The sequence below is a fragment of the Littorina saxatilis genome, unplaced genomic scaffold (assembly GCF_037325665.1).
Source record: "Littorina saxatilis isolate snail1 unplaced genomic scaffold, US_GU_Lsax_2.0 scaffold_2698, whole genome shotgun sequence".
NCBI lineage: Eukaryota > Metazoa > Mollusca > Gastropoda > Littorinimorpha > Littorinidae > Littorina > Littorina saxatilis.
The window spans coordinates 1-12,136 of NW_027127914.1; the positions used below are offsets into that span (position 1 = coordinate 1).

General features: G+C 41.8%; 1 protein-coding gene and 1 long non-coding RNA gene across 2 annotated transcripts; one reads left to right on the top strand and one right to left on the bottom strand.

Annotated features, from left to right (window-relative positions):
* The first annotated feature begins 661 nt into the window (after nucleotides 1-661).
* On the top strand, nucleotides 662-10,654 carry LOC138956278 (uncharacterized). The gene is made up of 3 exons (XM_070327676.1): nucleotides 662-795; nucleotides 1,994-2,149; nucleotides 10,041-10,654. Exons 1-3 carry the CDS (start codon nucleotides 708-710, stop codon nucleotides 10,274-10,276), a joined length of 480 nt encoding a protein of 159 aa, XP_070183777.1. The 5' UTR covers nucleotides 662-707; the 3' UTR covers nucleotides 10,277-10,654.
* LOC138956280 (uncharacterized) lies at nucleotides 6,341-9,908 on the bottom strand. Its single transcript, XR_011452586.1, has 5 exons — nucleotides 9,473-9,908; nucleotides 8,866-8,968; nucleotides 7,878-7,938; nucleotides 7,419-7,512; nucleotides 6,341-6,546 (listed from the first exon to the last, which is right to left on the bottom strand). It is a non-coding gene; the product is annotated as an uncharacterized lncRNA (long non-coding RNA).
* Nucleotides 10,655-12,136: the final 1,482 nt, after the last annotated feature.

Consider the following 12,136-nt stretch of genomic DNA (forward strand, 5'->3'; position numbering starts at 1 on the left):
AAAAAAAAAAAAATCCCGACCTACCGACCCTATTTTTTTGGCCTATGTTACCGTAAACAGACCTATTTTTGGGGGGGCCTTATCAACACTCTGTGTCTGACACTTTGCCCGGACAGGGTTGGTATTTCCTTATGTAGAACAATGCATTTTTCCACCGAAATATAACATGTTTGACTGATGTGCTCTTGACGAGCGTCGACCCCCGTTAGCGGTCCCAAAACTAATACAGTCTCTAAGGATTCCTAATGTGAGTTACAAATATAACAATATGTAATGTCTGTGTCTCTGTACATGGATGTAAACTTACACACACACACACACACACACACACACACACACACACACACACACACACACACACACACACACACACACACACACACACACACACAAATTCTAAAACACAGGCACACACACACACACACACACATGTACACAGACACACAGACACACACACATACACACACAGACACAGACACACATACACACACACACACACAAACGCGCGCGCGAGCACACGCACATACACACACACTCCCCCCCCACACACACACACAGTCTCAAACACACGCACACGCACACGTACACACACGTACACACACACACACACACACACACACACACACACACACACACACACATTTTGATGGACGTGCACCATTCATTTGGTTACAGGTGTGACCACAGAAAAACACTGTCCGCATTTTATGGTAGCAGCTGTGTCCGCTTGTGCAGCAGTTGGAATCATTATCATAATCTGCTTCCTTGTCTTGTGTATACGAAAAGGAGGTCAAGGTATGTTAAATATGTTGCACGTTAGAGAGCGTGCACAATCAGTGTATGTGTGTGTGTGTGTTTGTGTGTGTGTGTGTGTGTGTGTGTGTGTGTGGTTTTGTGTGTGTGTGTGTATGTGTGTGTGTGTGTGTGTGTGTTTGTGTGTGTGTGTGTGTGTGTGTGGTTGTTTGTGTGTGTGTGTGTGTGTGTGTGTGTGTGTGTGTGTGTGTGTGTGTGTGTGCGTATGTGTGCGTGTGGGTGTGCGTGCGTGTGTGTGTGTGTGTGTGTATGTGTGGTTGTATGTATGTGTGTGTGTGTGTGTGTGTGTGGTTGTTTGTGTGTGTGCGTGTGTGTGTGTGGGTGTGTGTGTGTGTGTGTGGTTGTTTGTGTGTGTGTGTGTGTGTGTGTGTGTGTGTGTGTGTGTGTGTGTGTGTGTGTGTCTGTTTCCGTACATGGGTCATAACGGGATTTTAATTAAAGTTGATGCAGCACTGTGACGACCTCCTTTTTTCTACCAAACTGATTGACATTCTGGTAAAATAAGGTTAAGTACTCTTTGACGCAGTCGAGCATTTCAGCTTAGAATCCTACACATTACTTAATTGCTTTGCTTATTTAAATTGTCATTATTATCGAATTCAAAAATAAAACTGAGTAATCCGTATCTTTTCCTGAATCTAAATATTGCATAGTTATGTTAGTTTTATTTTAGATATGGTTTTGTAATAAAAGCTTATTGGTTCCCCGAGACGAACACTATTCGTCTTAGTCTTAGGAACCAAGTCTCACAACACATAGTCTCAGTGAAGACTTGTTTTTTGTGTTGATATATCTTTTAGCTTCAGGCCGACACATGTTTTTATATCGTTTTACTAGACGTGGTTTTATCGAATTGTTAAAATGATGATGTTTTCATCTTTTTTTTGTTGTATAATTATATAGGATGTCGTAATGTCAGTGTTTCTAAATCCATATTGTCCCACATGTTGTGTATGATAGACTGATTATTTGAGTTAAACATGTGACAACTGTCATAGACGTCACACAGCATGGGGAGCTTAAGCAATGCATGCTGTGTCATCAAGACTATATCACCTTAATATAGAAGCAGTTGTGTAATGAATCTATTCATATCTTGTTATTATTAATGTGACTAATCTTTGATTGTAATCATAGACTATTTGTTTCTATAAATTTAACTTATGTTGTCTTTCACTAGCCTCTCCTACCAGCCGTCAGTCAGCACGTGGTTGCTCCGGGAGATCGTTACCACAACAACCCCCATCACCACGAGCACAAGACGAAGGTCCCCCGCAGGACCACAGCTCTCATAAGTACGAAGACATGGACAACAGCCACACTGACAATGCAGCAGGTACCTGGGACTGATTTCTATCAAGAAACGAGGGAAATTAAAAACAATTCTACTCTATCATCTTCTTTGTTTCCACAAGGTTCTATTTAGAACTCACGTTGGGAATCCCGAGATATAACTTCTGTGTTTAGTGGGGCACTTACGATGCTTGCCGAGACCCCCATCAGTGCCCCACTACACAAAGAAAGTCGCGAGGGATTCCAAACGTGAGTTACAAGAGACATTCTGTAATTTCCTTAGTACACTTTAAATGCGGTTAGGCGTGTTTTGTTATGTGTTTGTGACTCAACACTACATTTATTACATTCCATACAGCGCCTCAGAAATTCTATTTGAAATGGGGGTGTTACGGGCATCCGAGCTTAAGAGTTGTCCGATCCTTTAACCTTCGCCCGACCGGGTTATCGACTACACACGGAAGACATCGTGGGGCCGTGTGGACCCATGCTTCTCCAAGAAGGAAAAATATGCATACCCTTCCGTAGACCCATGCTTTCCAAAGGAGCAAACACGTGCATCCCCTTCCGTAGACGCCGTGGTTAAATTTCCGCGAGAAGTAATTACATTAAATTATTAATTTAATTATTACCCTGCGGACTAAAGCTTCTCAAAAACGGAAAAACGTGAATACCCTTCTGTAGACGTTGTGGGGCCGTGTGGACCCACATTGTTATGTATTAATTTCGCTCCACGCGACTTGCTTATTAACTCGAAACTTCAACCGATCGTAGAAAATGGTGTTTAGAGCCAATACCTGAAGGTTTGTGACTTCTCTCCCTAGTTTTTATGTCAGTTCATTCAGTTTGAGAAACATGGGTCCGCACGGCCCCACGATGTCTTCCGTGTGTAGTCTAAATTTGACCTTTTTTTAAAAAATACTTCTTGCTGAAATGTAATGATTTTTTATGACATAAAAGCTTTCTATGTGTCTGAGGCATTCTTAAAAGCTCATTACAAAATTCCAACTGGTTTAAGAGATATTTGCAATTAAACACCCTTCTGGGTCCACACGGACCCACGACGACCGGCGATGGTTAATGTCATAGTTATCAGCTTCTGTTGTAATCTGTGCTCGCACATTATATTGAATTTACGCTCTCCTGGCAAACGAGTTTGTGTCGCGCTAAGTTTTAGTCTGATTCGCTATTGTTCATATCTAGAGATTGTTTACGGTGGACCTGGCGTAAAGTAAAACTAAATGTTCTTGCAACACGTAGTGATTAGGATCAAGAAAGTAAGAGCTTGTTGTAGGAATTGTCTTAATCGTTCATTCTTTATCGTTCACAATCATTATTACATGTCGCGTTTAGCTCTCACAAGCAGAAACATTCACTCCGCATCTCATATCAACACCTGAAACTTAAATCATTGAAGTTGTGCGCTATCGCTTCTACGTCTGTGTCTAATGGTCAAGTAAACTTTGACTGTTAAAAAAAAATAAAAAAAATAAAAACAGTCCGCAGGCGAAAGATTTGTAGTTTTTGAGGTATTATTTCTTAAATGCATTTCAGTTGTAAGTGGACAGAATGTAAGACATATCCTTTTCTCTAGAACCATTATCAGACATATAGTTGGTATGAAATTATTCCAATGTTATTAGACTGGAGATTTTGTGATTTCGAAACGGTTAATAATCTCCTTTTCCTTGGAGTGCCATGTTTCCTTTCCAAGCATTGGTATACGAATATTCATGCGCTAAAAATAAAACGTAAAGTGAATTTTGACGCGTTTTGACAACAAGTGCGCATGCTCAGATAAAGACACAATGGTTTAGCTCTCCAAAGCCCATGCTCTGAAAGTTACAGCACAATCATGGTTTACCCGGTTTTTCCAAAGCTTTATACAACCGTTTAACCTATATGGTAATTAAAACTGACACACTTGGATATATAAGGAACATAAATTGCAACCAAAGAGTGTAATGCATTGCAACTAGCTTAATAGTATATGACGATTGCAAACTAAATGAAAACGTTTACACATGCTTGTTGCTGGAGCTTACAAACTTGGAGCTTACGTTTTGCTGCTGAGTTAAGCGGGGCTCACACACAGGCGGAGCAAGCGGAGCAGGCTGCTCCGATCCTGCTCCGCTCTCCACCTGCCCTCTCACACACAAGCTCCGGTTCCGGAGCAGGCTGCTCCGATCCTGCTCCGGTAGGGGATTCCCCTATGATATGACGTAGTTTCTCCACCCGCGCTGTCTGATGGGAACTATTGTTACACGTGGATAAGCAGTGGCGGGAAAAAACACCGTGATGTTTACCAAAGGAGACAAAAGTCTTGTCTTTTATCGCAATTACTGAACATATTTCTAAATGGACTCTGTATAAGTCAGTGTGTGTGTGTGTGTGTGTGCCAGTGCGTTTTAGAGCTTTTCAGACACAAAATATGTGAGTGTGGGGGTCGGGTGAAGAGAGAGGTGGACTAACAACTGTTGGGACATGTTTTAAGTTTTGGTTCTTTTTTGTTTTATCGAGTTATATCCGAAGCTTCAAAGATGTTCAATGTGCATAGTTACACTAGCTTCCATGGAATCCATTCTTTTCTTTTAGATCTACTACTAACAATCTCTCTTGCAGACGGTTAGACTGTTGCTTTATGTTACGCGCAATATGGCTTTGATTTAGATTTAATTTTTTTCATTTTGTGTGTGGTTTCATTTAGCTTCATTCTACTCAGAAGAAATGTTTTAAACATGATTAACAAAATATTACTTTATGGATGTTTGCAAATAGAAACGTACGTGTGTCAACAGCGCAACAAGTTTCTAAAGAGGACGATATAGAACGCTCATGGCCGGACCGTATCAGGTTGGGGGGGGGGGGGGGAGGGGGGGGCCCAATTGTGTTAGGGGTTCATTAGTTGAGGGCGCTAGGGTCTGGACGTTTTGAAATGTAGATGAGAATATGTGGAATCTAGCTGGCGCGTTCTCCGAATATTTGTCATGATTTGTTGATTTTTATTTCATTTTCACCCTTGGAGGAGATACATGTTCAGGCCGGGGGGAAGGGGGGGGGGGGGGTGACAGGAACCCCCCCCCCTGGATCCGTCCTTGACGCTAGACAAAAAACAAAAAAGTATCTGTGCTGTAGCTTTTTTGACTCACATGCGAAGCAAAAGTGAGTCTATGTACTCACCCGAGTCGTCCGTCCGTCCGTCCGGAAAACTTTAACGTTGGATATTTCTTGGACACTATTCAGTCTATCAGTACCAAATTTGGCAAGATGGTGTATGATGACAAGGCCCCAAAAAACATACATAGCATCTTGACCTTGCTTCAAGGTCAAGGTCGCAGGGGCCATAAATGTTGCCTAAAAACAGCTATTTTTCAAATTTTTCCCATTTTCTCTGAAGTTTTTGAGATTCAATACCTCACCTATATATGATATATAGGGCAAAGTAAGCCCCATCTTTTGATACCAGTTTGGTTTACCTTGCTTCAAGGTCAAGGTCACAGGAGCTCTTCAAAGTTGGATTGTATACATATTTTGAAGTGACCTTGACCCTGAACTATGGAAGATAACTGTTTCAAACTTAAAAATTATGTGGGGCACATGTTATGCTTTCATCATGAGACACATTTGGTCACATATGATCAAGGTCAAGGTCACTTTGACCCTTATGAAATGTGACCAAAATAAGGTAGTGAACCACTAAAAGTGACCATATCTCATGGTAGAAAGAGCCAATAAGCACCATTGTACTTCCTATGTCTTGAATTAACAGCTTTGTGTTGCATGACCTTGGATGACCTTGACCTTGCTAGGTTTAGTTATTTGACCTTGACCCTGAAGGTCAAGGTCATGTAAAGGTCAAGGTCAAGCATGTGAGTCGTATGGGCTTTGCCCTTCTTGTTTATGTTTTATCTCACCCTCATTTGTGACCCTCCACCACGGAATGAGTCGCATGTCATCTTAGCATGATTTTTATATTTTTACATTTTCCTAAAGAGTTTTGAATGCTCTATCCAGTGGTGAAAACCGTTTTAGAAAAGAGCGAAAACCTTTCGAGTTATAAGCCTGTGACTAAGGTGACCCTCAGACAGTTACCAGACTTATATTAAGCCTAGCGCAAAACCGCGCGAGGTGACATGCGACTCATTCCGTGGTGGAGGGTCACATTTTTTAATGTTGTTTTCACACACACACACACACACACACACACACACACACACACACACTTTTGATCCCATTCCATGTACTGCGAAGACTTTATTCAGGGTTTTAGCTAGTACTTAAACATCAAATTTCAAAGCACAAGTCTGAGCTGAGCATAGATATGCATAAATGTGTAAAATAATGGTGATTTGTGATCAAAACACTTCACAGGGAAGCTTGTTTATATGTCTTATGTATGTGTCTTCCATCGCCCTGGCAACATCAGAACTCCACACCAGCCTGCAAAAGTATAAACATAAAAGGTGACACGAATGAAACAAATGCAGCCCACAAAAATGCTTAATATTTCTTGACCTGTTGACCTAGTTAGTTAATATTTGGTGATTATTAACTATATCTTATGCATGACAAAGGTCAACACAGTGGCGAGTTCACAGGTCAAATGGAGGGGTAATTTGGAACACTTTTGAGTTTTGATCTAGCTGTAATCTTCTTTTTTCAGCACATTTTCAACAACAACAAAAAAGGATTAAAACATTACGTCTCCAATGAGTTAACAAGATCGTAAGATTTTGTTGATCTTGTCCGAGTGGATTTTGTGTATACAAGTGTTATCTGATAGTTACCTTATTGCTTCATGTGTCATTAACGGTGTCACTGGTTGTCTGAGGGATGCATTGACTAAGATCTCATATATGCTAGATGTCAAAAAAACTACTCAAATTACCTGCCCTCGAAAGGGTGGTAACCAAGCTAAAGAGCTTTTGGTATGCGTTCCGGTAGAAGGTTACCCTCATTTTGTTTAGTTCGAGAGATCTATGATAGCTGACATTTTGGTTCAAACGTCATGGAATGTATCTTTAAGCTCTTATAAGGAAAGTTTGTCTTGTCACAAACCATGCAAAAGCACATTCCTACCTCCCAATGTAAGACTTTCTTTAATCTGAGTATCTTCCATTGAATTGTACGGCAATTAGACAAGAAAAGTCACACTCTGCATAGCGACACAACTCGATGCAAGTCACACATTGCATAATAACTCTCTGCAATTTAACCTCACAATCTGCATGGAGATAAATACCCTGACATTTAGTGTTAAGATTTTGTTTGAATTCAGCAGTTTGTTCAGCTCTATGTGTTTAAAAGTTTACCTTCATCATTTTGACATTCTCGTACTCAAATCACATCTCAGACAATGTTGTAGACTCCATTGATAGACGATGTGGTGCATGGGAGAACTGCAATCTGAAGAAAAGATTAAGAAAGAATACACAGAGGAAGAATAGTCACAACAACATTAGCAGCACCAACAGTCTATATGATTTTACTCAAAAAACATTTAATCATAAAATAAAGATCAGTGTCATGTCAGTGATCTAATGAGTTTGGGGAGATGGGAAGGGTGGGGGCTGTAGAAGGGTAGTTTGGGAACTGAGGGAAGTACGGGTGGGGATAAGCTGGCTATGTACACAGTTTGAAACTAATCAGCATGGTCATCTATAGATGTAGTGACTGGTGCAATATTTAACGAATTTAAAAGGACGACTCTGAAATGTATCATGTGAACCAACTTCTCAATAAACCAAATGAAGACCAGTTTAAAAAGTTACCTGTTTCATTTTGGAATGCTTTTGGTCCCATCACATCTCTGATGTACACTCCATAGACGCACTGTAGTAATAAGAAAAAACTGTTTAAGGAGTAAAAAGATTATGCAGGGAGGAAGAACAGCAAGAACAACAGAATCAGCAGCAACATTCACTAATCTTACTCCACATAACACATAACACTGAATCTCAGTGAAGAGTTAGTGATCCAAATATGTTAATTAAACAGAGAGACATAGAGAGATTGAGAAGGAGACAACAGCTATGTGCATTATGTGCATGTGCGTGTGTGTTTGTGCGTGTGTGTGTGTGTGTATGTGTGTGTGTGTGTGAGGGAAAATTTAGTCATTGAAAACTAAACACTTTCTACTCTTCAATATCAACAGTCATAGGCATAAGATTAAGAGCCACTGGGAAAGTTGGACATGAACATGTTTATGTTGCAGGTGAGGAGGGGGGGGGGGGTGGTGGTGGCTGGAGGGTCTTTGTTGTTTGTAGATTATAACTTAGCACAAATTCCTGTTGTGCATTGTGAAACACTGTAATGTATATAAAGCAGAAATGACTGTGGAATAACTTTCTTCTGTTATATCAGTATGATTATTTGCAAAGTTACCTGGATCATTGTGGCATCCTCTTGATCCTATCACGACTCAGACTTTAGTAGACGTGCCTGTAGAGGGAAGGGATGGGGGAAGGGGGTGGGGGGTGGGCATAGAGAGTGTCGGTGTAATATGAAGGAGGGAGGGGAGAACCATTGGTAAATAAAACTCTTATAATATCAACAGTTCTGAAACTATTTGAGCAAGAGTTCCCCATTACCACACAAAGGTGCAGATAGCAACAGATGTTACACCGAGAGTGGGGGGGGGGGGGACTTTTAGAGGGTTGGTTGTTGGACTGTAGTATCTGAATAGCAGTGCTATGACTAGAGCTAAAAACGGTGTTAATCTTCACAGACATTACATAATATGAATTCACAAGCATGTACCTTTTGTTTTGCCCTTGAGTTTGGTAGAAGGCAATATTGAGTGTCGAACACAAGTTGCATTGATCACTGACACTGCGTCACCCTGCGGTCAATCTCCTCTGATCTGCAGATTACACCAGCACAAACCTAAACAATGTTATGATCGCAAAAAGCCTGCATAGCCAATGGATCTAAGAACACAAACACTCGATGGATCTAATTAGAGAGTCTGCAAACGAGTCATTTTACGTTGGAAATTCAATGACAATCTGTCAGTCAATGAAGCAGATAGATCTGTCCCTGCGATTGTTTTTGCAAGCAGATAAATGTTTGAACTTCACTTATCCCCTTTTCATTCAACAAATTGATATCTTGCATGATGAATTTTGTGCCGAGGAGCTGAACAAACAATCAAAATCAAGCAAGTGGTACATTCAGAAGACAAACTTCAGTCGCAAAAACAAACTGACGAGAAAGAACCTAGCTTAATTACTGCTGTATTGATTTCGGCCAAACCAACGCATTTGCATGCCGAAGTCAATCCTCCTTTGATTCCAATCATTGTATATGATCTTAATGCAAAAACATATATACGAAAACGAGCTGATCGAAATGAGTAACATCGCACCTGCATTGACTGTACTGCGAAAGCGAAGGTCGTCTGCGACTGGAGATTTCGAAGTTGAACAGCAGCGTTTCTTCACACTCAGCTGTTGGCTTCCTCGGAAAAGTGAAAAGCGTGACTTGAAATCTAGCGGAAACCACATTTTATCTTTCCGTTTCGGCATTCTTGTGTAAAATCCATGAAAAAGTTCTTTCGAAAAAGGCGGCCGTCGTTATTTGGGATGCCACCTAGTGTCACACTACTATTTCCGGAGAAAGTGATGAGTGCGCTGATTGGCTGCACCGCTGCACCGGAGCCAAAAAATAGAAACGTGTCCTATTCCTTGCTCCGCACCGCACACACAACTTTCTCCACTCCTGCAACGGAAGTAGCGTCATCTCTCCGCCTGGTGCAGCCTACTCCACCCTTGCTCCGCTTGCTCCACCTGTGTGTGAGCCCCGCTTCACTGTTGAGTATCGCGTTTGTTTTAAGGGATATTGTATGTACGCAGCACAAGCAAAGAAGACCAACAACAGAAATCAGAAAAGAACAATTTAACTATAAGTTAAAATACAAATGTTTTCCCTTGTAGGTGCCTTTGGGGTCGCCACTGGTGCGCAGTCAGCCAGCAAGGGGGACAATCGCCTACAGGCAGTACGCTCTGCTGCGAGCCAGGCCCGTTTCCATCGTCAACACGTCAGCTCGGGTAGTTCACAACCACGCTCACCGGTGTACGACGGTGACGGTTATCTTCTAGCAGAACCCCCGCTTTTTCTTCGGACAAAGAGACATACCTCTAAACCATTCTTTGCAGACTCCAAAGTCTAAATACACAAAGTCACTGCCGTACTCACGTTCGCTTCTAAGCTAAATGCAGGCACACAAAGCAATCTACACAGACGCAACTCTCTCCGGGCGATGGAACGCTATAGCGTTCCGAGTCCGCCATAGCGTTCCTGACGACGGAACGCTATAGCGTTTCTGAACTTCGAAAATTCGCGCGGCGATCGTGACGCAGTTTGTACGGAACTAAATGTTGCTAGCTTGTTCTGTGGTCTTTCCACAGTGCAAGGGAAGCAACTGCATTCACTTGTCCCTTTCTTTGTCTGTATTGTGACCCGGTTTGCGAAACTACCGACGATCAGCGTCAGGGTAAACAGCAAGACAATGGCGTCTTCCACGCAGTTGTCACGCTCGTCTCGTAGACCCAATGACAGGCGTTTTACGGCGTTGGAAGTTGTTGATCTGACGTGGATGAAGGTGAAATTAGCGATTCATCTGTCTATCTTTATTCATTCTTTCACTATGAATTTTTTCCTAACCCATGCAAATGGCCCGTCTGGAGGGAAAGTCAAGGGAGAAAACTGGCCGCCCCGGTCCTTGATTGGGCCCGAAGTCGACTTTGCAAAGCATACTTCGCGAAGTGATTTCACTGAAAACTCAGGACTGAAGCTCCTTGCAGCCAGCTTTGCAAAGCATACTTCGCGAAGTCGACTTCGCCCTATTAAGAACAGGCTTTATCGATGTTGAAGAAGTGTGACGTTGGGGGCGGGGATATATATAGCTCAGTTGGTAGCGCGCTGGATTTGTATTCAGTTGGCCGCTGTCAGCGTGAGTTCGATCCCAGGTTCGGCGGAAATTTATTTCACAGAGTCAACTTTGTGTGCAGACTCTCTTCGGTGTCCGAACCTCCCCCCGTGTACACTACATTGGGTGTGCACGTTAAAGATCCCACGATTGACAAAAGGGTCTTTCCTGGCAAAATTGCTTAGGCACAGTTAATAATTGTCTACCTATACCCGTGTGACTTGGAATAATAGGCCGTGAAAGGTAAATATGCGCCGAAATGGCTGCAATCTACTGGCCGTATAAAATTTCATCTCACACGGCATCACTGCAGAGCGCCTAGAACTGTACCCACGGAATATGCGCGATATAAGACTCATTGATTGATTGATTGTATGCACCCAGAACAGGTACCATTTTGGGGTAAATTAGGTGATCGCAATAATGACAATAAATTGCAGAGATCAACCGGATCAACAAGATCGACGGACCCTATGTTCATAACTGTGCATACCAATGCCAATGTTTGTTTTGTATTTTATAACGGGATAGGGTGATCACAAACTTAGTCGAATGTTACATAGGACCGCGTCATGCTATATCACAAACGTGTATGCGCTGTGCGCGGCTGAAAGGTAAAGCTGTTAACAAAAACATCCTTTCAGGATTATCTTACCACCCTCAACATCGATCGCTTGATAATTGGTCCTGTCCGTTTTTGTCACGTCATATTTGAGGGTAACTTTATTTGCGTCGTGGTCTAGTGATCCCTGTAAAATAAATCTGTAATCCGAAGTGACCGGTCTTAACTGGCATACACAGTTTGAATGAAATGAAATGCTTGAATTGGCTGCACAATTTGTCGCAAACATGTTTTTGTTGAGTTTAATTTCTTGCCCTGGAGTTTATGATGCCCATTTCGTGCAAATATAATATGTAAAACGTACTTGTAGACTTGATGGTCTACTATATTTAAACCGTGTAAGGTGTGTTCAGATTATTGCGTAATGAGCTATCCAGTGTGAATAGTACATGATTTTAGTCTTCCACTGTGTCTGACTAAGATGTGTTCAGACTGTTAGACACCTACTGCTTTTTTCAACGGTTAAGGGGACAATTACT

Bases quoted from the DNA above. Each gene is read 5' to 3' on its own strand.
- LOC138956278 (XM_070327676.1), top strand. From the start codon at position 708: ATGGTAGCAGCTGTGTCCGCTTGTGCAGCAGTTGGAATCATTATCATA. The intron at 796-1,993 runs GTATGTTAAATA...GTCTTTCACTAG, and splicing joins TATACGAAAAGGAGGTCAAG to CCTCTCCTACCAGCCGTCAG. The intron at 2,150-10,040 runs GTACCTGGGACT...TTTCCCTTGTAG, and splicing joins CCACACTGACAATGCAGCAG to GTGCCTTTGGGGTCGCCACT.